The 27,344-nt window shown below is 51.7% G+C and overlaps 1 protein-coding gene across 1 annotated transcript in view; it reads left to right on the top strand.

Annotated features, from left to right (window-relative positions):
- Window positions 1-4,103: 4,103 nt before the first annotated feature.
- Window positions 4,104-27,344, top strand: part of LMX1A (LIM homeobox transcription factor 1 alpha) — a gene marked incomplete at both ends in the record, with an annotated part of 42,421 nt that continues 19,180 nt past the window's right edge. The window contains 2 exons of the mRNA XM_080623374.1: window positions 4,104-4,179; window positions 4,755-4,941. Coding sequence (XP_080479500.1) covers window positions 4,104-4,179; window positions 4,755-4,941 — 263 coding nt within the window. The remainder of the gene's footprint in view (window positions 4,180-4,754; window positions 4,942-27,344) is intronic.

Raw genomic sequence — 27,344 nt, forward strand, 5'->3', positions numbered from 1 at the left:
ATGCCAGTGGTGTGACTCTAAATTGAGTGCCACCACCATTGGCCTTTCCTTGAGGGACTGGACTGCTTTCACCGTCCCACCTGAGCTTCCCTGACATGCTGTCTTTGCTGCCCCATTTCTCTGTCTGTCCCCTCTCCATCCCACCCAGCTCTCTGCTGCCCCATCAAAGGCCTGGGTGGGAAGCTGGAGAGGCTGTGCTGACTTGTTACCTCCTGGAGCACCAGAGGGCATAGGGAGGAGGAGGAGGTAGAGGAGAAATTACACTGATTCAGAGCACGTGGGACTCCTTAGAGCTGATGGTGGAAAATGGGAAGCAGTGTGTGTATCCTCTGTCAGGATTGACTGCTTTTATTTCATGGTGAGGTACATAGTGGTGGAAAACATGATACAAAGACAAAAAAGCTCTGGTAAATCCCCAGCTGTTTGTCAGTGTTGGTGGAGAAGGACCAACCCAGACCTATGTAAGGCCAGTGGCTGCCACCCCACACCACTCTTGTCTCTCTCCCTATGCTCTCTGTATGATTAGCACTTCCTGGGACAGGCTTGGCTGCAGGGATTTCAGTGGTAAAGAAGTGTGTCCCCAAAGGATATTCAACAGCGTTGTGGCTGTGGGTTGGTTTCTGGCTTGCCTCTCTACCAGGGCCAGCCAGCCTAGCTGGGTCTGCAGCAGCTGATGTCTATAAAGGGCTGTGAGAGTGACAGGAAAGAGAGGGTGGTGTGTACTTAACAGGGTAAGTGGCATAGAGGGATGTCTCTGAGTGGTGGGGAGGGCTTTGTCTTCTGGGAAGACTTGGCTTCAGGCATTGAAAGCACCCTGATGATGCTGACTAGCTGACCCAGTGGCTCCTGCCCCAAGAGAGGTGGCTGGAGGACATGTAGGGAAGCACAACTCATAACAGCCCTCTCCCTTGGTCTCCTGTGTGCATGCTTTTGGGTCCAGACCTCTTTGCTCCTCTGTGGTTCTGCATCTGCTTTGCTGTGCAGAGTTAAGGTGATGCTGGATTTGGTTCCCTGATGTCTGGAGCCATGCCTATTGCTCTGACTGTGGCCAGCCACCCCTGAAGCTGAGTGCTGTTGATCTCCTTCCAGTAGTGAACAGTGTGGACCTGCTGGTCCACCCAAGCTCCTTGGCACAAAACAAGAGAACTGGGCAACCCCAGTGGAGGATGGCTGGGGGAAATGTGTGGCCTCTCTTCCAATGCCGTGGGCTTGTTAATTTGGCAGGCAGCTTCTGTTCAATGATGTTTTTTGCAGACCACCCAGTTTTTGTGACACCTGGCTCCCTGCAGAGCCTACAGCTAGGAGAAAGCCTAGTCCTGCTTCTCCTCTGATTTAATTCTCTTCTGCTGCTGCTGCTGATGTGGGCTGCTGCACTTAATTCAGCCCTGGGAGAGCTAATCATGGAAAGCCTGGCCCTCAGAGGCTGCACTGAGCTGGCTGAAATACTGCTTCCATCTTTTGTAGGGCTAAGGTGAAGGTGCAGCTCACCTGGTGACCATCCTTTGCAGGAGACCAGGTGTGCTCCAGCACTCGTGAACTGTGCGGGAGCTGTCGGATGTGTGTAAGCTATGGGCAGCAACACCCTGCTGCAGCCCCCTTGGCATTATGTGCTGGTGGCCGTCCCTCAGGCCTGATCCTTCCTAGACTGAGCTGGAAGTTGCACATAAGAGCTGTGAGGTTAAGGCAGTCTCCAGACCCCTCCTTGCCTAGAGAGGAGGGCCGGCAGGGAAACCACCAGATGACAGCACCTAGGGGGAGTTTCCAGCTGTTGCTGCATCTCTGAACAGACCAGATCAAGCAGGCAGTCTGAGTATATACGCATGGTGCCCTGTACAGGACCACAGTTTTTAGCAGTACTAAGGGATGACTTTCCCATCCCATGGGGCTGACTCCTGTGGAAGAAAAATCTACTGCTGTGCACAGCTGGGGTGGAGTGGGCTGGGCTGGCTGTGCTGTTTTGCAAAGGGAGGAAGAGCAGTGTCTGGAGCCCTTGATCATGTCCTGGCTGGGCTGGTGTCTTGGAAATGTTGCTCTGATGGATCTGGCTATTGAGAAACTTGGCTGGAGCTGCTCGGGAACCTTCAGGAGAGACAGAGGCATCAGAGCCCAGTGACTCCCTGCTGCAGCTCAGCCTTTCTGGATGTGAGGGATCAGAGCTGTTTCACTCCAACCTGTGCAATAGTACCATTTCTTTTGTGCCCGAGCTTCCAGTGTAGTTACACTCCGATCCAGCAAGGCTGTTACAGGAGTCCATTTCCTTCTCTCATGGGATTTTTGCAGGGTGGTAATCCACCCCTGCGAACCTGTGGCCTCTTCCCGTCCTAAGAGCTCCCAAAGGACATGACCTTGGTGCCTATATCACCCACATCATCTGGGCGTGGGGAGCACTCGGTGACGAGGATGCCCCACAGAGAGGCTGGGAGCACCCCTGTGGCTGGTACCAAGGTCACTGGTGAACACCGGAGGTGAAGCCCCTAAAAACCTCCCATCATCCACGAGCCTGTAGCGGGTCCCTCGCAGCTCTGCAGCCAGTTCTCCCTTGCTAGCCGGAGAGGGGGGACCCGGCACTCCTCCGTGCCGGGGGAAGCTGCGGCCGCGCTGTCCAGGCTGCTCCAGCAGCAGCAGGCACGCGGTCCCGGCCCTGGTACGGGTGGCTTCGGGCCTGCGAACCCGTGAAACTCCCCGAAAAATTAGCGAACCCCCGCCAGGGAGGAGAGAAGGAGGGAGCCGGGCAGGACGGGAAATTGCCGGGGCTGCGGGAACGCTCCAAGTTTCAGCTTCCCCGGCCGGGCGGGATCTTCTTTTCCGCGGGTTTCCCCTCTCCGAAGCCGATGCGGTTTGGCGGAGCCGGAGCGGCGCTTCCCCGGGGCCACCTCCCTCTGTGACTCCGCGGTACCGGCGCACGTAACGGGCCGGGCCCTGCTTGGCGTCAGCCATCACCGGCGGCGAGCCTTCCGGGGCAGCTTTCCGCCTTCGTTTTTGTTTTGTTTTTCCCTCCTCCCCTCCCAGCACTAATTTTCCTTAAACACTCCAGGGCAGCGGGAGAGAGGCGCCGGAGGCAACGCGCAGCGCGGGGGGGCGCATCCCCGCCGGGAACCGCAGTCCGCCCCGGCCGCTGCCTCCTCGGACCGGGATCGGCTTTTCCCAAAAACTCCCGGCCTGGGCTTCTCCTGGAAGGGGAGCTGGTTTCTAGGCGGTTTCACCAGTGGGAGAGCCTTGGTGGCGGGCCACCACCCTCCACCTTTTTTTTTATCCCTTTTTCTTCTTTTTGGCTTTCTAAAAAATAACAGGGAGGGAAAAAAAAAAAAAAAAAGCCAGGGAGCGGAGCCGAGGCGGCCCGGTCGTGCCCCCCAGAGCCGGGAAGAGCCGCCGGCCCCTCGAGGCGTGGCGGGGCCGATGCCTGCAGCCAGGCAGGAGAGCGGGGAGGAAACTTATTTCGAGTGGGGTGGAAAGGGGAGGGCAGGGCAGGGGGTGGGGGTCGGGGTCGGGCAGGGAGGTATCAGCTCCAGGAAATGTGCCTTGGCAGCAGTCGGACGGGCGCTTCCCTGCAGGTTGGTGCGCTCCTCTCCGGAGCCGTCCAGGGCGCCGAGGCTCGGTCCCCACTCCGGCAGCATCGGCGACGGGGAAGGAGAGGGAAACCAGCTTGGGGAGGCAGGAGCCGCTGCAGGATCATCCCGGAGCGGTGGCTGCGGACGTCTCTCCCGCCGGCTCCCTGCAAGAAGGCTCCGCCCGGGCCGTCCCAGGTAAGCGGCCGAGCCCTGCCGAAGGCTGTCCCGCATCATTCTGTCCCGTATCCTCCCGTCCCGCTGCAGCGGAGGGCCCCGGGGCTGGCTGCCTCACACGTCGGAGCCGTGGGGCTGGTGAGACGCTGTGAGCCCCCCTGGGGCTGGGGCTGCGAACCTGGAGCGGGGAATTCGGGGGTTTCTTCTGGCCGGAGATATGGAGGGAGGAGGGAAGCGGGGCGTCCCGGGAGCGGGTGGGTAGCCGGGGCGGGGAAATCCCGCCCGGGAGCGGTGGGGCCGGCGGCTGGGCTGAACGCGGTGAGTCCGGGCTGTGTTGGCAGGCGGGCCGCGCGGCCCCTTCACCCGGCCCGGCTTCTCACCATGTTGGACGGGCTGAAGATGGAGGAGAGTTTGCCGAACGCCCTGGACCCCGCGGCCCCGTTCTCCTCCCTGCTGGGTAAGTCGGGGCACCCCGTTTGCCCTCCTGGGGACCCTGAGGGTAGGGCACAGCCGGCCGGGACATGAGCGATGGGCACCGGGGGACCCCGGTGGCAGCTTTCCCCGCGGCTTGTTCCTGCCCGGCGCCGCGCCGCTCCCTTCGCCCGAGCAGTGCCCCCGTGCCCGCCTTTCCCGCTCGCATTTCGTTCCGTGAATGCATTAAATTGTGTGCTCCCGCTCTCCCCCCCAACTACAGCGAAGGCCTTTCCTTCGTATCGAACAATTTAATTTATATTTTTTAATTTCGTTTTAATATCCTTTTCAAACAATCGCTCTCTCTCCGAGCTGCGGTTCTGCCTTCACCTTTCCAAAAGGAACGAAATCGGGGACGATGACCCGCTCCCGGAGCTGCTGTAAGGCTCAGGTCCCCCTCGGATCCCGGAGCGGCGCCCCGCACACTCTCGCCCACCACCCGATCCACCAGCCTGCACCGGGGAAGCGGGAGCGGCGCGATCTTCTGTTCGTCCCTCGCGCGGTCCGTCTCCCCGTCCACCTCTCCCTCCACCCACCCCTGCACCCGGGTCCTTCCTGTAGGCAGAGCCGCGACCCCCAAGTCGGTGTGTGAAGGGTGCCAGCGCGTTATTTCGGACCGGTTCCTGCTGCGCCTCAACGACAGCCTGTGGCACGAGCAGTGCGTCCAGTGTGCGTCCTGCAAGGAGCCCCTGCAGACCACCTGCTTCTACCGCGACAAGAAGCTCTACTGCAAGCTGGACTATGAGAAGTAAGTGTCTTCTTGTCCCCCCGGTGAGCCCCCTTCGTTCCACTCCCAGCACCCTACTGAAAGCATGAGGGGCTGGAGGGCTTCCCTGCAACTTCGCTGCTTCCTCTGCACTGTGTGTCCCAAGAGGTGTCAGCTTTACAGTGCTGTGTGGTGAGTTGTGCTTCTCCCTTGCAGCCTTGTCGCGCCCCAGTTCTCCCCTTTTTGGAAGTATTTCCTTGTGCTTGGCTTGGGCCTTGGGCATTTAGGAGCCTTTTGTTCGGAGCCTGAGACTTGGGGTTACCGGGCCTGAGCCTCAGTAACCCCGAGGCTGTGGAGGGACAGGGACAAGTGTTTTCCCCATCTCCTCTGGCTTTGTTCTCCAACTGAGCATCTTCAGGAGGAGCATTATATCCTCCCTGATGTGGTTCTGGATGGAGTTAGGAAAATATTATATATTATTAGGAAAATAGTCCCACAGGCAGGACAATGCTATTGCTCCCTCTGGTCAGATGGAGAAACTGAGGCACTTGTCAGGGACCAGGGAAGGCCCCGCTGAATTTGAAGTTTTTGCTGTCACATGCTGAAGGCTTTGCCTGCATCTGGGGCTCTGATGAGCAGGAAATTTAGACATAGGTGGTTAAAGCTTCCAGTTCTGATGCTGCTCCTTTGGCAAGTGTGGGGCTGGAGGGGGGGAAGACAATGAGAAAACTATTTTCCCTTCTTTTATTTAAAGAAAAACCTTTCCAGTGGGAATGGGGAGAAGGTTGTTGAGTCTTTCCTCTGCAGCTGTTTTCATTTTCTTCCTGATCATGCCACTCTCACTGTCCCTGCCGGACCCCGTTCTCTGGCTGGGTTTTGGAGCCGTTAAATTTGTGTTGCCTCCTGGCCAGTTGTTTCTTGAGGAGGGTGTAGCTGTGAGACTGGACCCTTCACTACAGCAATAGCACAACTGCTGAAGCCCCATGGTTCCATTCCCAGGTCACTGCTACATGAGAAAACAGTGGTTGGCGATGCTCTTATCCCCGGCCTTCAGTGGGCCGATGAGCGTGCCTGGGGGCTAGCCCTACTTCAGGCCTTGTTAAAGTTGTTTTTTTTTTCCTTTAAGTCCCGTATTGTGGGTCTGAGTTTAATCACTATGGATACAAAGCAAATTGAAAGCAGAATTTGTGCGCGTGACCTTGTTTTCAAATGTTTACGAAAGAGTGGAAGAATTAGCTGCCGTGAGAGTGGGAAGGACAGCGCTGCGGTATGGGATTTTTTTTTTTTTTTAAGGCAAAAATTTGTTGAGATTGGGTGCCCTGCTTGCTTGTTCATAAAAATTTGGCTTCCCGTTCCCATAGCTTTCCAACACAATTTAATTCACATTTTTTGCTTTACCGGTGCCTCTATTTGGAGCATTAAGGGGAAACTGGGATGAATATTACCGCAGAAATGCCTTTCCAGCTTGCAGCACGTGTGGGTTTTACTCTCTGTGTGTTTGACTGCAGCTTCTGAGCTCTGGAAGCTGGCTCCAACCTGGAACCTTTCTCCTATGTCTCTTGTCTGGGAAAGAAATCGGTGCCTCAGCTGGCTTCTTGTTGGGCACATCTGGCTTTTGGGATGGACAAGGATGATTGTGAAAAAGGAAAATGCCACAAGTATTTCCTAGGCTCTGGTGATGGCATCATTTATCCTGGTTATTTCCCAGCTGTGTTTGGTTTGGTGTCTGACTGGAGCTGGGAGTGGGCTGTGCAGCCGGTGTTTTCCCAGAGGTGTGATGGTTTTATCCCTGAGCCACTGCTGGTTTCTTCTCTTGCTCCCACCTGCCCCTTGCTATCGCATCTTTGTCCCCTTGAGTTTTATTTTATTTTACTTTTTTGGCATGGGGCTGTAGGCGCATGTCCCTGCTTCCTCCATCCCCTTGCCTGGGCTCTCTGATGTGCCTGCGCTGTGACTCCTTACCTTGGGACGGCAAGGATGCAGAGAGCTATTCCCTTTGGGCTCTGCTGAGCTTTACACATGACTGTATTTAACGAAACCTCCTCTTTCTTTGCCCATGCTGCTCGTCCCCATGTTTTACTCTGGCGCAGTAACACTGTGCCGGCGTCTGTCTGAGTGCTGATGCTGATAATGGGGCTTTCAGTGTGAAAGGGGCAGGGGAAGAGCCACTGCTCTTGCACTGAGCTAATTACCTCAAGCCGATAGCTGGTTAATTATCGTGAGTGACTGACACTCCTTGTGCAGTGCAATGGTGTAAAGTGGCCGATCCTCCCCGGGGCCTCTCTGTTGGCTTGTCGGGTGGGAGAGCTGGGGTGTCTGCGTGTGAAACATCAGTGCTGGGAGTATCAGGGAAGCGGTTGGGATCCCACTTTCCACTGCTGTGGTGTCGGTGGTTTTTTTTTTTTGGTTTTGATTATTTAATTGATTTTGTGGAGATTTTTGTTTGGTTGTTTGGTTTTGTTTTGTTTTTAATTGAAAGATGGGATTTCTCTTCCATGTGGTGACTGTTGCGATGTTTTATTAGAGATGAGTAGGTGCAGTATTTTCTGACAGACCTCCTTGCTCTCTGAGTTCCGTTTATAAGAAGGCTGTAGAGGGTTAATGACAGAGCGTGATATGGCAGAGCCTTTAGTTATAAATACAGCCGTGGAAAGCATTATGGGCGGTATTAAGAGACCATCTGACTTGCTGGACTCTAGAAATTGAAGAATCACTTACTAAAGCACGTGTTTTACATTTCTTTGTCTTTCATGAAGAGGAAGACCTTGGGGGAGGACCCGGAGAGGGATGGTTGAAAGACAAAGGATGTCAGGCCAGGTCTTGGCATCTCTTTGGGGTGCTCAGGGCCACAGCTTAGGACCTGTGGGCAGTTTGGACGGTGATGCTGACCACGCACTCAAGGGGCCGGGGGTCATTCTTGGATGAGCTTCCCTGACTCTGGTGAGGAGGGCTCTTGAAGAGGGCCTGCTTGAGCCATGCCCCTGGGACAGAGTCTATTTGGGGCAGAGGACATCAGTTACAGAACATCCTGAATCTCACAGCAGCCCCCGGCGCTTGTCCAAACCTGATAAGTCTTAACTATGACAAGGTTCAGGCTTTGCCCTGGCCAGCTCCCTGACTGCAGAGCAGATTTGGGGATGTTCCCCAGCTGTGGGGCCCCTGCGCTGGTGACCAGGGAGATGGGCTTTTGGGGTGGCAGGTTTTTTTGAGGGGTAACATCAAACCTGGCCATAAATGAGGAGGGGTGCTGGAAGCAATGAGAAGAGTGGGGCTGCCCTAGAAGCTTAAAATCCACATGAAGATGGGAACACCTGAGCCCCACAAGCCTAGAGGTGTCTTATAGTGGGTTTGTATGAGCCAAGTGGAGCCAGAGCTGTAGGGAGAACTTGGAGCTGCTGGGACATCCCCATCCCAAAGCCCCACCGTGGGTGATGCCAGTGGCATGCAGAAGCCCTGCTGGCTGGTTCTGGGGGCCAAGAGCACTGACAGCGGTGCGGTCATGATGGGGGGCGCAGCTGGGGAGCGTGGCGACGGCGGGACGGCTTGGCACGTCCCCAGCCACGGCGCAGAGCCCCAGCCCCGGCCCCAGCCCCGGCTGGCAGGAGCAGATGGCCAGCACATCTTGGAGCAGGCCTGGCATGTGGGCGCCGGCAGCAGAGGGGCAGCCACAGCCCCCAAGCCGCCTCCACCATGCCGGGCTCCCCGGCCGAGGGAGGCAGTTGTGTGATGCTTGTCCTGTCTTCGCATAGCTTGATGGCTCTGTGCTGTTGCCAGCTTCTGTGCTGTCATTGCAAAGCTCTCTCTGCTTGGTTCTGAAATCCCCTGCTCCTGGAGTCATGGGGTCACGTGGGTGCCTCCACCTCTGCCTCTGTGAATTAAAATGAGGAGGCACATCCGGATGTGAAAGAAAAAAAGTCCTTCCAACCTCTGAACACACAAAAGAAAATGTGTTTTAGAAACCCATCAGTGTTGGGTTTTAAAATCACACCCTGCCTCTTTGTATGTCCTGGCAGATCACGGCGGGCTCTACCCAGGGGGAAGGTGGGATCTGCTGGTGCAGGGCAGTGCAGCATAGCTTCCTCTCATGGGTTCGAGGCTTGTCTGGCAGCTGCTGCCATAGAGGAGAAAGAGGGAAGAGGTTTGAAGCACCGTGGCTGTTTATCTTGCTTAATGTGGGTAATGAATGTAATTGTGCAATTAGCTGCAAACGGTAGCACAGCTTCCCCAGCCCGGAAGGGTTGTGATGCAGGTAATCCCAGATGGATAGAATGAATAAGGTGATGCTGATACTGAATGCTCTAGAGCTGCCTGCTCCCACCGGCTGGGACTTCCTATGGTCTGTATGGTTTGTGCTGGTAATTTGCAGTCCTTTGCTTTCTCTTGCCTGGAGAAATGGGACTTTTTGCTCTTCTTGTGGCTGATGGGAGAGAATGGGCCTTCCAGAGAGCCATGGGTCAGCCCAGCTACAGTGGAGAATGCCTTCCAGAGGTTCTTTTCTCTTCTTATAGGGCATCCTATGAAGAGTATGGTGCTAACTTGGGGTTCTCCAGCTGGCCATGCACTGAAGGCAGTCAGGCTGGTCTGGACAGGGTAGCAGAGCACATGGAAGGTCTGTGGCATGATATCCTTCTTGCTGGTCTCTCTTTTCCCATTCCTCAATTTTTTCTTCTAGAGCATCCTATCCTTCTTGCCTGCTCTCCATCCCCACCCAGCACCTTGTTTCCTGTAGCAAATGCCTCTCTATCCTTGCCTCCTTCCCCATAGCTCCTGGAGGAAACATGCTGACTTGTGGGCTGGGATGAGCGCAGCTCTGGGGCAGTCGAATCTGGCCCCATCCCTACAAGGGTTATAGTGGTGGGTGCTGCCATGCCAGGACCAGGTGCTGGTCCTTTGTTTTTTGTTATTAGGTTGCCTTGTTGTGCTGGTGGGAGTGGGAGGGAAGTGGGGAAGCGGTGGGATGCAGCAATGAGAGGTGTGTTGTGGAGGCCGCTGTGGGCTCTGCACTGGAAATGCCAGGTGAGCAAAATCCACGCTGCCTCCATCTCTGCTACCCCCTGTCTTCTCACTTGTGGGGCTTTCCTTTTCCAAATGGAGTAGAGGACAGATTTGACATCCTGCCCCTTCACTCTGCCCTTAATTGGGTCTCAGTCTTGCAACTAATGTTTCATAGAAAGGCCTGGAAGGGAGCAATGTTTCTTAGCTTGGGACCAAGGCAGCTGAATATACTCATCGTATGTTATTTTGTAGCAGGGACCAGGGGTAGCTTTGAGGTCACCCTTTCTCCTGATCATTGACAGTGAGACTGTGGGTTGGTGCTGGCAAGGCTGGGACCTGAGCATCCTTGGGACTCTCTGTGGTTTCTGCCATCTTATTTCAGACCTGCAATGGCTGGTTTTCCCTTTCTCTCTCTTTCTCCCCGTGTCAGAGTTCTCCCTGATCAGTGTCTATCAGGGTGCTTGGATCTGCGGGAACTGCTTCAGATCTTTGCAAACCCAGTGAAGACATTGAAAAGAAATCGGCTGGGGGAGGAAAGGGGGGGTTTATTTCAGGTTGATGAGAATTTTGTCCCCATCAGCTGGAGAGACAGCTGAGGTCCTCTTCTGTCCCAGCTCACCAGCCCTTGCCTCGCTGATTCTTCACCTGCTTGTAGCCTCCAGGCACAGGGAGGGATTTGCTGAGCCACGGATTTGAGGGCGCCCACAATTGGGTTTCTTGCTCAGTACTTCCTTGGGGAGCTTTCCGGCAGGGTCTAAACTCGATGCTGTGGTCAACCCCAGCTGTTTTTGGATCGTGGTCTTGGGTGTTGGCTATGCCAGAGACTGGCCAGCATGTGGGCAGGATTTGCCAGTGGCCATGTGTGCTGCCAGGGAGGATGAGCTCCTCTGTCTGTCCCTGTCCCAGGGTTGTCTCAACATACCCAAACCCACAGCAGTTTCTGACTCTGATCCTGTACATTTGCCCCATGGTTTAGTTGGGGGACCCAGAAGCACCCTCTGCCTTGGAGGGGGAGAAAAGGCACTTTGAGGGGTGAGGGTCTCCTCTTCTGCTCACAAGGCTGCAAGTCCTGCTCCTTTCTGGGGAAAGAGAAAACCCAGTGGTTTGAATCTGGTTTGGATCTGGATTCATGGCTCCCCATTTCTGCTGAATCCTGTGGTGTTCAGCCAAGGGGCTACTCAGCATGCTGTAATGCTGGAGGATGTCTGAGGAAGAAGCTGTGGCCAAGGCTGTGGGAGGTGGAAAAGAGAGTGGTGTCCTGGGTATTTTTCCTTTCAAGATGTTCTTTGTCCCTTTGTACTCCATTTTGTCTCTGTCGTATGCCCTCTGCAGGTGCAAATGTAAAGTGGGGAAGTGGGAACAGGGTCCTGGGCTTAGAGCCTGTGCCTGTACCTGCAGTTTAATGAAGCATCTCCTCTGTAATAGGAGTAAAGAGTAGTTCTAAAGCAGGGAAAAAAAAGTTCAGATTTTATACGGGTTAGATACTGGGATTGACCGCCCAATTTTCTTTTTTTCCCCCCATAAATGTGTTTTCATGAGGAATTTGAATTTCTGTGTATTCACATATTTCAGGAGAGGGAGGTGTGTGGAGATAAACAGCGCTCCCTGCCATGCCAAGCACCATGCAGATGTGTGCGAAAGCCTATAGCTGCAGTTACACTAGCCCGTAACCTCCATTTTGTTCCTCGATATTTTTAACTTGGAAGAAATCATGTCTGGCCAGAAGGAAGTCAGCTGGTGCCTGGGTGCCTTCTCATGATGGTGCTCAGGAGCAATGGATGCACTCTGGTTGTCTGTGCATTTCTGTGAAACCAGCAGACATCTTCTTGCAGATCTGTTTGATTATTTTTAAGATCATCAAGCCTTGGTTGCCCAGGAGAAGGGGTCTGTAATTCCTGGCTTCCCATCCCAAATATTTACGAACAGCCAGATCCTGAAGCTTTTGCAAGAGGCCTGTAGCAGCCTGAGCCTATCTTATCTGATAGCCTTTCTCTATCAGACGGCTCTGCCTTCTTTCTTATATGTTTTGCTGGGATCTTATTAATAAAAGACCAATTTCTTCATCTTGTCGGGGATCCTGCAGGTGCTCTGCATTTTGTAGACTGGCTATCTGAAAATGGTGATTTCTTCCCACGGGGGTTTGAGTTTTGAGGAGGGTGGCATGTGCATCTCTCAATACAGGGGCAAAATCATGTTGTTTTCAATGCAAACAATTTATTATATTGCATTGTGTGCTTGCATGCACCTACCTGTTTTCAGTAGAGCACTGCCCATGCCTATGAATACAATCCTGTTTTGGGTTCAAGTCTCCTGCACTGGTGCCTGGCTGAGACTTGGCTCCTTTACCCATGAAAATGGGGCTGGAAATATGTATCTATCTAAAAAAGGATTTGTTCATTATCATAATGTCTTGCTGGGCATGTTTGAATAGGGAGCATGAATTCTCAGACTCTCTCCAGATTTGCCTTATTTTTACATCATGTCTGTCTTTATGTTTTCCACCTTGGGCTACCTTTGACTGAAGGCAATCGAGAGCTTGTGTTGTAGTTTCTCCCAGGCATGAATCAATAGGATGAAGGCATGAATTGGTAGGAGGACTGCTCTCCTCTGTATCACAGCACATCCTGGCAGGCAAAGGTGCTTCTTGTCCAAGGGTCGCTGGGGCTCTGTGCCTGCAGATGAAAGGTTTGTCCTGCACAGAGGCATCCTGCTCCTCCTGGGGCAAATGTGTCGAAGGCATGCTGGAGGAGGCTTCCTCAGCTGGTACTCATGCTTTGCGAGCCCATTAGAGCTCAGCATTGATCCTCCCCAGCTGTCCCCCTGTCTCCATCGTCCATACATTGTCTCTTGCCACTCCTTGCCCCTCTCCTTCCCTTGTGGGCTTCATTTCCTAACACTGCTCTTAGGGAGAGCTTTCTGTCCTTGACAGTGGAACAAATCCCTTTTCACATGACTCTCACACCTCAGCCTATTGTCCTCTGCCCCTGCCACCACTGTGCAGTCTCCCTCCCTGGTATGTCTGTTCTTCTGGAATGATAACCACTATTGCCCCTGAAATCCCTCTGGGTAAGGTCCCTGCCCTGCGAGGGAGCAAAGTGAGGTCTTAAAAACACAACAAGAAGCAAGAGTGATTCCTGGATAATTTACCTTTTGGATGCGATTCATCTCTTTGTGACGTGCATCCTGTACTCTAGTTTTGTGGTGCAGAGCTCCTTGGATGAACCTGGAACCTGTGTGTGCTGAGGGCTCCTTCTCTGTCTGGGGCCAGTGGAGCCACATTAAAAGTTCATTTTTCACTGCATAACATTGCCCAAGGTAGCTGAGCAGGAAGAGTGAGGCAGGAATTTTCTCTTTGCTATTGAAAGCTCAGGGAAACATTTGGCAGCAAAAATTTGGAAAGGGGAGAGAAATAGCTTAGGGGACATGAAGGCAGTTCTCAGCTGCAGCATTTTATTTATTCTTTTTTATTTTTATTTTTTAATTTGTAGGAGTCAGTGTTGTCATTTCTTTCCTTCAACCCCAACTGTTGTAAAAACATAAGAATGCTTTCCTTGTCAAAATTTCTGCTTGGCACTTGCCAGCTCTGTTAAGTCTTTGTTCCTGGAAAACAGTGTCTTAGCTATGCAAAATGTTGCTAACCTCTGCAGTAGTCTGTCTAAACAGGAAGAGGGAAATGCAATTTGGGAAATGGCATATGTTCACAAGTGCCTCCACAGGGATGATTTTGATGCCTTTGGATGATTAAATTCATGGTTGATGATTGTGGAGATGGATGTTTGTCAAGACACAACCCCAAAACTCTTGCCCAATGACTTCTGTGTCAAGCCCAGGTTGGAACTGCCTTTGAACACCCTTTTGAGGCATCTTTTCCATTTCTGGTCTTAGAGAGGACCATCCAGGCAACAGGAGAGGAGGGAATGGCAGCTGTGCTGTGTGTGCGTTGAGTATGCAGGACCCCAGCCTCGTGCTGGGTGTCGACGATGGGGTGACAGTCTGCTCTCTGCTTACAGACCACTTTCTGTAGACTCCTACAAGGGTTGAAGGGAAGGAAAAGGTTCTTCTGAGAATGTGGTTCAGGCAAGCCAAGCTCTGAATTGCCTGATGGAGATGCTGAACTCCAGGTGTTGGGTACAAGAAGAGCAGAGGGCCCCTTACTCACATGAACACTGTCTGTGAGCCCAATCATCCTCTTGGCTTGGGTGCCTGTGGTCTCTGGTGTGGTGGGATGGCTTAGGCTTATGTGTCTTGAGTCTAGCTTTTGCCAAATGGGTGGCCTTCTGGATTGGTGATGTGGAACTGAAATACTGAATTATGTATATCTCAGCATCTCTGCTGCCTGGCAGAGCACTGGAGTGGTATCGAACAGATCCTTTTAAACAGTGATGTGGACATGGGAGCTTGGTTAGGAAAGCCATTAAGTGTTTGAATTTTCTTGATGCCTGATCAGGTGAATGTTGCTCCTTCCTTCTGCATCCGTAATTATGAAAGGCTGAAAGAGCAACCTCAGTGGACTGGCTTAAAACTTTAATGAAGCTTAAAGTCTTGTAGGTTGGGCTCTTGAGTCTGAGCTTGTTTCAGCTCTGGCCCTAGAAAGGAGGGTTAACCAGAAAGTGGGAGAGGCTTCCTGCATGCATTACCTTGAGGACATCAAAACCCATGTTGATGGGAGGGGCTGTTATGGAGATGGTTTAGGGGAAAGTAATGACAGAAGACATCAGAGATAGGTGAAGGGCCCTGCATGGGGAAAGTAGGTCCAAGCGAGGTGTTTATCCTTGGCAGGGTGAAAGCTGCCCGTGGCAGGGATGAGATTTTCTGGCCCCTGCTGTGCAAGATGTGTGTGTAACGGTGCCTTCTGCTCTGCCACTCCAAACCTGGGCAGCACTGATGGATGGGTGCCAGGCTGCAGATGTTGCTGGGTTGCTCACCCACTCTGCCTGGTGTAACATGCTTCTCATGTAGCCTGCTAGAGGCACGCCAGGCTGGGGAGGATTGCTGGTGTGCACATGCTGGCAGCCTCTGTCTGGATCCTAGCAAGAACCAAAGAGTCTGTGCCCATGGCAGCATCTTTACAGGAGTTTCCTTCACAGCACCAAAATAACCTTTGCATCTTTTTTTGCCTGGCTGAGATGTGGAGCCAGGGCCCCAAGCTGTCACCCCTTGCAGGGCTGGGGGAGAAGTGCTCTTTCTCCAGATGTGCTGTTTTGTGAACCACCACCAGATCCCGTTTTTAGTTTCATGGTAAGTATTTGCAGTGGAAACGACCTCTGGCCAAACGTGCTGGGATCCTGCCTGCTCCCAGTGCTTCACCTTCTTCCCCTCGCCTCATGGCGAAACTAGCTCTTTATGGTTGGAGTGAGGATGGAAGAAACATGATCAATACTTTGATGCTGGGATATGTATGGGGACACAGTTAGATTCATAGGACCATTTCTTCATGGCCAACCAGGTTCAGAAGCACTGATGATACCCATCTTCATCCAGGCGGCATAACCTGAAGTGATGAATCTGGCTGCTAAACCAGAGAGCCCAAATCCACCCTGCTCTTCTGAGACGGACCATCCCCATCCTCCAGAGGAAGTAACAATTTCCATGCCAATAATGTCTTTATCTGTTTCCAACTGCACAACAAAAATCTCAGGAACTCCCTGAATCCTTGGCTTTTAAAGTAAATATACCCCCACCTTGCACTGGCCCGTTTCAGGCACTTCTGCCTCCAAAGATCTGCCTTGTCTTTCCCTCCCTGGCCTGATGCCTGCAGAGCACCATCCTCATGCAGAGCAGTTGCTGGTCTCACCTTGGGACAATGCTTTGCAGGTCTGCTTGGTCAGCTGGGGAAGTACATCAGGCACGTTGTAGGTGAAAGTTGCTAATAGAACAAAACTCAAATCTGTGCTTTCCACTTTAGTGCCTTTGTGCTGGAAAAGTGCAGCAAAAGTCAACTGACGATGCATCTTGCCGAAGCTGCATTTTTTTTTCCCATAAGGATTAGTTGTTCAAGAGCGGGGATTTTCAAATTGACAAGCCCTTGGCAGAGAAATAATTACAGGCTTTTTATGCTTTGTGTTTCATAAGTAGTTCTAAATAACTTTTTCCCTTGGGGTATTTTAAGTCCACAAAATGGGGGTAAAAAATGTGAATTTCCTTAGTGTCCTTGAAAATATGCAAGATGTTTGTGGAGATCATTTAAGTTTCACCTACAAGATTCTATGATTTTTTTTGCATATATTTGCTTTAACCATGTTCAAACAACTGAAGTTTCTTGGCCAGCAATGCTTCAGAAATGGATTTTAGAAATGGGAGATAGATGTGATCACTTTTTGGCCATCTCAGGAATGCGGGTTTTGCCTCTGCACCATTTTCCCGGGGGTTTTTACCCCACTCCTTGATGTAAGAGAAGATTTCTGGGGCTAGCAGAGCTGATTTTCCCTGTCAGTGTCTGTTATTTGCTTGTGCTGAGTGCTGCACATTCTGCTGGGAAACAATGGTTGTGCCCCTTTCTTCAGCATCCTGCCACCATTCCCAGGGGCTGCAGAGCCCAGAGGGGCTGGCCCAGTCCTGCACTGAGTCCTCTCCTTGCCCACTCCTCCATCCTGACCGCTTTGGCCAGTCTTTTTAATTTTATAGAAGGCAGCATGATGGGGAAAAAAAGCCATCTGGGAGTGACTGAAAACAGCTCTCAGGCACATGTGAGCTCAGGCCTTTTGCCCCTAGCAAAATTCACCTCCTGTAGGTTTCTATGTAAGCTCTTTATGTGGTATCCTAATTTTCTGAGCACACCAGACATCTCTATGTCGCATCATGTACCAGCACAGAGCTCTTTAATCCCTAGTTTTTGGCCCCCCTCCGAAAGACACTGTCCTAAATCCCAGGAGTCCTGTGCCTGATCAGTGAGGGGGTATCCATCCATCCCTGATACTGAATCCTGCTTGCAGTGTAAAGGAGGATCTGGGAAAGGACCCCCTTGGCATTTACACTCACCACAATATAAAAGAGCAGCGCCAAGTCCCAGAGGGGCCACATTATTGCATCCACTGTCAGGGCAGCGCTGGGGTGCTCCTCTGGGATTACCAGTGCAATATTCCGGCCATCAGTAGGGAGGGGCAGGTTGCTGTTAATAACGGCATTGCTCTACCTCGGCTTTATTAAGTAAGGGAAGCCTCTGTTCCTCGCACCCCAGGCATCTCTCATTCTGGGCTTTGCGATGAGAGGGGAGGGCAGTGAGGAGATGGTGTTTGAAGTAGTTAGAGATGCTCAGTGGAGAGGAGGGAATTGCCAAGATGGGTGGCAGTGATACCTCCATGGAGACTCCTACCCTGACCCGATGCAAAACCCCTCTGTGGGCTCTGCCTTCTACTGTCCTCTAAAGACTCTCTTAGGGTAGCTAAAATCTCGTTGAGCTGGGAGGCCACTATGTAGCTGCAGGGCTTGCAAAGTCTCCTTTGCCCTACAGATGTGGCAGCTGACCCTGCAGAGAGACATGGTGCCAGGAGGGAACCTGCGTGTCCTCTTTCTCCTCTGCCCCAGCCATCATTTCTCAGGGGAAAGGGTTGGGTTTTTTTTCCCTCATCTTCCCCTGTCCAGACGCTGTGAATCCCACTAAAACTTTTGACTGGAGCAGGGATTATACGCTCAGGTTTCAGCCCTTGTCTGTGAGCAGTGTAAGCTTTCTGCTGGAGCTCAAGTGACATTTTGTGGGAGATACAAGAGTATTAAGTGTTGGTCCTTGCAGATAAAAATAGCCAATGGCCCGACAACATTTTCTGTCATCTTGTCACTGGTCTGACCTGCCTCTATCGCCTCCATGCTGGCACTCCCAACCTGGTCTTAGCAGCAGGTGCTGGGGGTGCCCACAACCCAAGCCGGTCCTTCTCTGAGCATCCCCACTTGCCTGTCAGCAATTCTCCTTTCCTCCCATAAGCACCATGACCAGGATAGTGCCAGGCTCTTAGAGTAGGCTGGAAAGCAAACTGGACCAGGAGCAGCAGGTTCCAGGTCAGGTTCCAGGTTTGTGTTCACAGGGGCTGGAAGGAAGCACTGTCCATTCTGCTCACTGTGAGCCCACCCTAACCAAGCACAGCATCACCCTTCCCTGAAATCAGAGCCTGCAGGTCAAAACAGGTACCCCAAATTGCCCATTATTGCAAACCTTGCCACTGATGTAGGAGCTCTCCTGACTACAGGAATGCTCATGTGTGCACACATGTCCGCCTGTCTGTTTTTCCTGTTGCTGTGTTTCAGAGATGATGTTTTCATTCTGAGGTTATAGCCAGAGCTGGCTCAGGGCCCCATAGCAGCATCGGCAGAGCTGACTCTTGCTGCTTCAGAAATGCGGGGCTGGGGCCAGTCGAAAGGAAAGGGAAGGAGAGGAGGAGGAGGGAGTGGCAAGGTCTGGCTCAGTGCTGAGCTGGGACCAGATCTGCTTCTGGGAAAGCCTCTCCCACCCTGCCTGCCCTGTGCCTTTCCTGGCTCTGCTTCAGAGCTGCATCTGCCCGCTCCACCTCTGAAAAAAGCTAGCATGGTTCTGGAAGAGTTTGCCTACAGCTGGTGAGATGGCAGCAGGGACAATTTCTACCGGTTTTGAGCCTTTTTTTCTCATGACAGGATTGGGAAGTCCCTGGGCATTAGACTCTGGACTGGGTATCCTTTGAGGATGCCTCCATTCCATCTGCTTGTTATTCCCATGTCCCCCAGAGCACCATTCTCCCCAAAGATCTCTTAATGGATTTCTTAGCTTTATAGTCAGGGTGCCTTCAACGCAACTTTTAATCGCAGTCCTTAAGTACCTTTCTCAAACAAGTGAAGGCTTTTGGGAACAGCATCTTTTCCAGATTCCTTTTACTCTCTGCTTCAAGGCCCACCTGCCACTGAGGGATTCATCATCTTGTGTGATGTCATCCATCAGCTGAAGCATCTCTCCCATCAGAAATAGGGAACAATGTCCTTGTGTCTGGAGCTGAACCGATGTGATGGCAGTTGGCCACTTACAGTAGTGGGCGATTACTGAGCCCCTGCCAGGAATTTTTCCAGTGGGATTGGGAACGCTCTTGGGTGTTAAATTTGTCCTGCAGTGTGTAACCTCTAAGTAGAGCCTGTTGTGTTTTGTAACGGATCATATGATGCCAGTGATGGCAGCTACCCGCCCGGTGTTTCAAGGTCAGCACAGAGCTTGGGGACTGAGGGGCTCCTGGCTGCAGCCTCACCTGACTCCTGAGCATGTTGCAGGGCTCTGCTCCCTCCTGGGGTGAAGCCTCAAGTCCCTCAGGAGCTTAGGCTTGGAGATGGAGGATGTTCTGCTCCTGGCTGGTGAGACCGCAGCCCACATCTTGGGATCTCCCTTTGCAGGGGGTGCTCCCGGGAACAGCATGTCTCTAGAATGTGAATCCTGTCCGCATTTGTCCTGCAGCCCTGTGAGGGTTTCTTGTGTGCCACCAGCATACTGTCTTCATGTCTGGAAACCTCTGTCCTTTAGCTGGAGCCAGCACATAAGGTGTGGCTCCATCTCCTGAGAGTTTTACAGCATCATGCTAAGGACAGGACCTTTCAGCATACATATAGACATTCCCTCATTCTCAGTGCCTTAAAATACCTTCCAGTTAGGACTTCATCTTGTATTCTTGAAGCCAGGGGAACTGCTGTGCAGAGAAGGGAAGAGTGGCAGGGTCCTTGTCTCTGCTGCCAGAAGTGAGGAGTGCAGGGTCCTTGTCTCGGTGGACAGCCAGTGATGCTGCTGTCTGCTCTGTCCCTTGGCTTCCAGCCCCTCACTGGAAGAGTCTTCTATGGTCTATATCAATAAATGCTTTAGGCCCATCACTGTATGAAGCAATTAGAAAGGACTTTTTGGACAGGTCGTTAAATAAGAATTAGCAGGGATTTAAAATATTAATGGGCAATTCGCCCTCACCAGTTCTTTTGTTACGTGAACATTTCATTTATAATTTGGACCCAAGTTGGGATGTGCTGAGAGATGCTCAGGCTGCAGCCTGTGCATAGGGGTTAACGTAGTGCTTTTTCCTGCCAGAAAATAATAAAAGCCAGGGACTGTCTAGGGATTGTGCGTGAAGGATTAGGAAGAGGATATGCATAGGCCTGTCTGCAGCTGGTTGAAGTCTAGCACAGAGGGGTAAGCCTGGAAATCATTCCTTTCTGATGGCTTCAAGGGGGGCAGCATTGGAAAGGGAGCTTCTCTCCTAAAACCTGGGGAGCTCTGCAGCAGGATGATGTTTTTAGTGGGATGCAGTCAGTGGATCCTCTTTCCCTGAGAGATGTCTGTGCTGGTCGGGAAGGAGGAAACACTATGTGGTGGATGCTTCTGCCTCTGCTTTCCAGCTGCTGCAGTTTGATGTTAGCCAAGGATACTGGACTGTAGGGATTGGGGTTTTTTTGTGTGAATGGAGGATGCTGGGCTCTAGGGACTGGGTTTTTGGTGTGAGCAGAGGATGCTGGGCTCTCAGGACCAGAGTTTCTGGTAAGAGTGGAGGATGCTGGGCTTCAGGGACTGGGACTTTCCACCTTTCTACAAGATACTTTGTCAGACCTACAGATTCTGCTGGGAGCCTGGCTTCATCCACAGCAATATCTGTAACATTTTTGCTTTAAAGCTGCAGGTCCCAGAGCCAAGGGATTTAATGAAGTCCTTCCTACTTTTCAGTAGGAAGCTCTCCTGTTCTAGGGAAAGCTGGAAGATGCTGATGTTTGACTTCTTGATGTTGGCAGTGCTGTTCCTTAAAATGGCCATCTCAAGCTGGCTCAGGAAGCTGGAGTCACAGCTCTCCAGCATCAATTATTCAGCATTAGCATTTACTTTGTGACCACCACACTCATGGAAGGTGTCTGCTGAGATGAAGGTATCCAAATTCCCCATGGTGACTCAGGGCTTTATGGCCTTCACCCAAGAGAAGCATGTTGCTTTTGTGGCAACTATTAATTGCTTCCTGAATTTAAAAAGCATAGACAAACTCTCTTGCCAGGGAACGAGTTACCTGATGCATAAATACTTTGCCATTAATGCGTGGCTGACCCTGACGATGATGTGAGGACCAGAAGAGCTTTCAAAGAATTTACCAGAAACCATTTCAGGGGAGGTTGTGTGTTGTAAATCCTTAAGTAACAGGATGGAGGGAATTAGATTAGATAATAGTTTGCAGAAACCGGGCATGATTCCCCATTGAGGATCTTGAGATCATTAGAAGCATAGTGTGGTAAGGCAAGGACTCCACATATCCTTATCCCTGAAACTGATGAGTGAGTTTGCAACCTGGTAAACAAGATTATCAAAGGGGTTTTTTTACATGCTGCAGTAACAAGTGATGGTAGGGAGCAAAACAGGGTCTTGTTACGTCCAAAGATATATTGTAAAGCTGCAGCAGTTCCTGGAGGAGCAGCCCAGGACAAGGCTGTTTGTGCTGGGTTGAGGATGCCCATTGCATCCAGCATGCACCATAGCAGCACCAGGGCACCTTGCAGCCTTTGGCATGAGTTTCTCAGGTGGTCCTATGCTTCTGCTTGGGGAGCTGTTTCAGGAGGACTTTTAGCTGCTATAGCAAGGGAGGTGGTGTCCTATCTTGCTTTTATAGTCTGCCCTGAAGTATGCATCTGTTTCTCTGCTCCTGCCATGAGCTGTTCTAAAGCTGTTTGCAGGCTTTTAGGGGGTCCCAGCCCCTCCTCACCAGCTCCCCAGCCTGTGGATGGGGCCACTGAGCTCTTTCACAGTGAGATGCTGGTGCGTGGGGTTGTTTGTTGCCTCCACCATCCTCCAACACCTTTCAGTTGCTTGCTACATAGAATCATAGAATCATAGAATAGTTAGGGTTGGAAAGGACCTTAAGATCATCTAGTTGCAACCCCCCTGCCATGGGCAGGGACACCCCACACTGAACCATGTCACCCATACATCTGCAGGTTTGCTCTTCTTCAGGCTTCCCTTGCACTGGAGGGGTGGGGTTGGGTGAAATTTGGGATGCCAGTGGCTTTTGGTGGCAGACCTGCTTTTACCATCTAGCCACATGTTGGCTTTTCCCCAGGTGTTTGGTGGTGCCTGCTGCAAAGAGCTGGGGAGCTCAGCAGGCAGAGTTAAAAATCTCTCATTTGAAAGGGTAGGCATGAGGGAAAAAAATGTTTTGCCTGCAGCGAAAAAGTATTTCCCAAATCCAATATCTATGCAATGAGGGGTACCGTGGTGGGAATTGTGCATCCTTTCATGGGGCAGTGCTTGCAGGGAAAGCATTCAGCAGCCATGCTGCCTTGAGCCCTAATAACAGTCTTGCTGGCTGCCTGGGGCAAGGCGCTGGTGCTTAAAAGATCAAATCTAGTGGCTGAAATTCAGCTGCCCATTAATGCTGGTGTAGCAGATCACATCCAGCTGGTCTGTCTGTCGTGGGGCTGCCTGGCACATGCACAGGTTGGTGAAGTTTTCAGCACAACAGTGATTGAGGCTAGGGAAGGTGTAAGTCTAGATTAGCATTGGGGGGTGTGTTTCTGTCTCTAGATTTCACTCTTTCCAGCAGAAGGATGGAGTTCAAAGGGGCTCTGGCCTTCCTGGAATAGGAAGAAGTAGGGTCCACCCTGGAGCCTTTTCTCTTCTTACCCAGAAGGGTCCCTCCCCAGCTGAGAAGCCCTAAATCCAGCTGGGTGTGGAAATGGGGTCAGAAAGGTCTATGCAAGGACTGCTTCATTCCTACCGCTGCAGTGGTTGGTTGTTCCCCTTGAGCACGTGTGAGGTTGTGTTTGATCTGGGTCCGACTCAGGATTTGTGTTTAATCTTCTTTAGAAAGGGGGAAAAGAAATTCAGGAGGCGCTGGTGAGATGGGCTTGGAGCTGGGTGGCTCTCGCTCCACGGAGCAAGTGCTGGCGTCCAATTTTCTGTCTCACTTTGTTTAATGGACCTGCAAACCCGTTGCAAAGCCAAGATTGCACAGGCAGACGCTCCATAACCAGATTGCAGGGGCTTGCTTAACCCAGTGCTGCTGGGTTTTTCCCCACAGTTTTCATGTGAGGTCTCAGCTTCACCTTTTCACCAGTGAGAAAATACTCCAGAGCAGCACAGTTGAGCCTCAGGGCTGGGGTTTTCTTTTGGAGGTGAGTTTTGCTCAGCCACGAGGATGGAGAGGCTGGTTTGCACTGGTTGCCTGCTTTACCCCTCTCAGGTGGCACCTTTCCATGCTGGTGACACGCTGGTCACTCTTTGCTTTAACCACCCTGGGAGGTGTCACCTCAGACGTTGTTCAGCAGGTTGGCAGGTGACATCATTAGGGTTCAGTGGTAATGTGCTGTGGAAGTAAGCAAGGAGAATCTCTCAGCAGTTGGTTCCCTAACTGGGGGCTCTCTGTTGCTTTACATTTGGACTCTGTTCATACTCAGATGGTTTTCCTCCTGATGCATACCTTTCTCACAGGCTTTCACAACAGACTCAAGAAGGCTCAGGTTCTTGGGCAGGTTTTGGCCTTCTGCCTGTAAATGCATGGTCTCATGGCCTGAGGTGACATTATCTCAGAGTTTCAGATTTTTGTGTGTCCTTTCCCACCTCTGCATCCTGCAGAGCACTTCCAGGGACAGAAGAGGCATCTGAGGAAGGGGAGATGCTGTAGAAATCAAGGCATGGTGACCTGGGTGCCAAGTCCGTTGCTGTGTCCACCACCTCTGCCCAGTGGGTCACATCGCTGTCTGGTATTGGTGGACCTCTGGTCTGATAGGAAAGGAGCACCTAATGTGTATTTTTTAGTGGGAAATATGAACAAAGAAGTACAACATCCGACATTGGCAAGCCACCAGGCATGCCTTTGGAAGAGGATGTATGGAGGTGCTTGGTATGCAGTTTGCAGAACGGCTGCAGTGCATTTTGGAGCCTTGAGGTCCCATTTACACTGATGCTGCTGGAAGAGACTGGTTTTATCTGGCATTTCCCCCCTCCCCACTCAGCAGCAGAGGGTGAAGTGTCCCCCCGCAGGGGTTTGCAGGCAGGACTCTGGCAGGGAAGGAAAGGAGGAGAGGATAACGCCCCAGATGTGGACCCTGGCCATTTCTGGATGAGTAGGTCATCTGGGTGTGGGAGGGGAGCCGGTGTCCAAGCCAGCCTGGAGAGGCTGAGGTTGGGTGTATGTGTGATTTGGGGGAAAGTGAGAAGGGATTTCTTAGGCGAGAGGAATGCAGATTTCCTCCTTCACATATGCCTCCTGTTCTTCCAGTTTGCAACAAAAGTCATCAAATTGCCCAAGACCTGGCAGCAAGGACAGCCTGAGAACAGCCCACAAATCAGATACTCGTGCAGCAGGAACCACTTTAATCCCCCTTTGGACAATAAAACTCCTGCCCCTTCCTGATGCTGGGCGGCTACACAGCCCAGATGCTCCAGAGCTCCTGCATCCTATAATACTTGTCCTGGCAGCTTAGAAATTTGGGTTTCCCTTGAATTGTTTGCACTTTTAAACTCTCCAAATGGTCCAGGGAAGGGCTGGAGCACTCAGACATCAGGGGTTTGGAGGAGCCGTTTGGAGGAGACACTGTGACATGACTGGTGTGACTTGTTTCCTGCTGGTGGGGACAAGTGGCAGTGACTCAAGTCCTACTTGGTCTGCCTGAATCATCAGGCACTGGGAGAGGAGACTCTCAGGGATGCCCAGCTGTGGAGCACCGGGGTTTGGGGATGTAAGGCTCCAGATGAGAAGTGAAGGAGCAGTTGTTTCTCAGGATGAAGGGTGCTTTTAATGAGCCCAGCTGTTTCCTTGCAATCCTGCTGGCTGCTATTTTTTTATTTGGCAGAAAGAACTGTTGGTGAAGCAGAGCTGCAGAGATCAGGTGATCCTGTCTTAGCTCTCCTGTTCACCCTGTACATCATGGGGATGGGCAAAGTCTCCCTTGCTATTGTAATTGCCAAGTTAGGATTGCTGCTGAAGGTGTGTTTTGTGCTGTTTTGTCTGCCTTTCTTGGGGCTCCCAGAGCAGTGTGAGAATGGTTGCAGCCCAACCATCCTCCCACCATGAGCTCATGCTTCCTGCCTGGTTTTGCAGCCACCCAGTTTGCACCAGGAGGTGCAGGTCCTTTAGGATCCGCATAAGAAAGACAATCAGATTACACAGTTTTGGTAATTTGAGTTATTATAGGATTTTCTTACAAGAAAACAATTCTATCTGTCTTATAAGTAAGTGTAGACTAGCAGTGATACCAGGACAAGGAATGCCAAGGTGTCCCACCTTGAGGGACCATGAGGGTCCATCCCTCATCTTGTGTCCCAGTAAGACAGTGATGGTGCAGCTTTCACAAAGCAGAGTCCAGGGGCTCGTGTGATGGAGGAGACACAGGGGAGCTTCAGTGTGGCTGGAGGGCAGGGGCATCCAGCACTTCATGCTGGTCAGTACACGGTGTGCAGTGAGCAAAAACAGCAGTGTGAGTTGCTGCGGAGGGGAAGGAGTTACTTCTAAGTACACCTGAGGAGTACGGGGTCCCTTTGAGTAGCGTGAGCACAGCTGTTAGCTCTGTGTAGTTACTGCTGTCCCTCCACCTTGCCTGGCTGGGGTGAAGGCAGCAGCTCTCTGTTACCTCTCTTCTTCTCATGCATGTCCAAACCACCTGGGAACCAGGTGTGCAGCTTCTGTTTGGAGGGGAGTTGTTCATGCAATGAAGCTTCCTGAGGTGAAATGGCTCCAGATGAAGTCAAGTTGCATTAATGGTTCTACTTGAGATATTAGTCTTTCTTACAAGGCACCTAGCAGGATGCCCTGCAGATTGCCAGCATGCAGTGCTGGTCCTTCTTCAGCTCTCCTGGTGAAACCTTGCAGACTGTCTCGCTCGCTGAGCTGCTCACAGGCAAGACCTGGTTTGCAGGGCAGCCAGTGTACAGGCTTCCTTCATCTGCCCCACATGCTGCTCCCATGCCGAACTGCTTTTCACTTCCCTGCTCCTGCCTTCTTCCTCCATCCACAGCATCTGCTCCAGTTGCTTTTACCCTTGGACTGCAGAAGCTGAATTTGTTCTGTGGTTTTGCTTTTTTTTATCTCTCCAGGGTCCCCTTCAGATTGTTTTGCTCTGTTCCATCCTCTCCAGTTTATTATCTCCTACTAAATGTTATTAACATGCTAATTAGTCCCTAATTGCCATTGCCAATGAAGATGTCAGAGAGGGCTGATACTAATCTTGAGCCTTTACATCACACTTTTCACTAAATCCTGCAGATTACCTCTCCCATTGTCTTGATTATTTTACCTGGTTTGGCTTCACAGAGGGATGGTCACATATGCTGAGTGTGATTCCTCCCCTAGTAAAGACTCACTGAGATAGATCATAGGGTGGTTTATAAACCCCCAAGGCCAGGTTGGCAATGGGTGTAGCTCTGAGAAGCCTTTTCTGGCTGGTCCCAAGGTCTTGTCTTATAGGCAGGGTTCATGCCTGGCTCTTGATGGCAGCCCCTTGGGAGGCAGAAGGAAAAGAACTTTGGAAAGTCAAAGAGCGGCATTTGCCATCCTGCCTGTACACTCAACCCTCTGGCTGCTTGAGTGTTGTGCAAAGGTCTTCCATGGCTATAAATAGGCAGAGAGGTAGGCAAAGAGATGGTGAGATGGGATTAGGATAGGCGGCGAGCCAGCCTTGGCCGGCATCTGGAGCTCTCATTGCCTTCATGCACAGAAGAGGTGTGGATTGTTCCAGCCATGCTGCTCTCATCAGGCAAAGTTTGCCCCCGCAGAGCCTATATTTGAACACAAAATCCCCCTTGGTTGCCTTTTGGATGTGCTGCAAAGAACTGGGGCCAGTGTACAGTGAAGTGCCCTGGTGCTGCTGCAGGACGTCAAGCCACGTGCTCCAAATAGCTCTGTGCAGACGTGGCCTATGGAGATGAAATGTGGCTCTTGACCGATTGAGAATAAATCAGGGTCAGGAGCTTGAATGCTGGCCAAGAAACCCAAAGGGATAAAATATAGCTTCTCTACAGACTGTTAGCAAACAGCACGTGGGCTGAGATCTGCTAGATAAATTTATGCACTGTGAATTGTTCACCCAGCTGTAGTAGAGGGATGGATGGACCCACAGAGAACTAATAACCATATGTGGTGGACATGCCTTCGATGCTGACCTTTTAGAGGGTTCAGCAAGGCTGGGAGGTGGCATGGTGGCATCTTCTTAGGGATGTCACTGGGAGGGAATGGACGCATGTGTTGCTTGACACGAGGGAGGGGGATTCAGGCTGCCTTTGCCCTGCACATCCAGGACACAGGCTGGCAAAACAAATTAATGCTCCTGACCTTGGTTCTCCCATCATGTCGTCTGACATGAACTGAGGATGAATACTGGGCTCTCTGCCTTTGCCTACTTGTTTCCAAGCTCATGGGATTTACCGTCCCAAGAGCTCCCATTCCTGATGCAGCCCAGGGAGATCAGTTTAAAATGGGAGGAATAATATGGAAATAGTTAAAAGGTTGGATGCTCACCCAGTTGCAGGCTGTGGGCGTGGGGCCTCCGGCACC

Source organism: Psittacula echo, assembly GCF_963264785.1.
Source record: "Psittacula echo genome assembly, chromosome: 7".
NCBI classification, from domain to species: Eukaryota; Metazoa; Chordata; class Aves; order Psittaciformes; family Psittacidae; genus Psittacula; species Psittacula echo.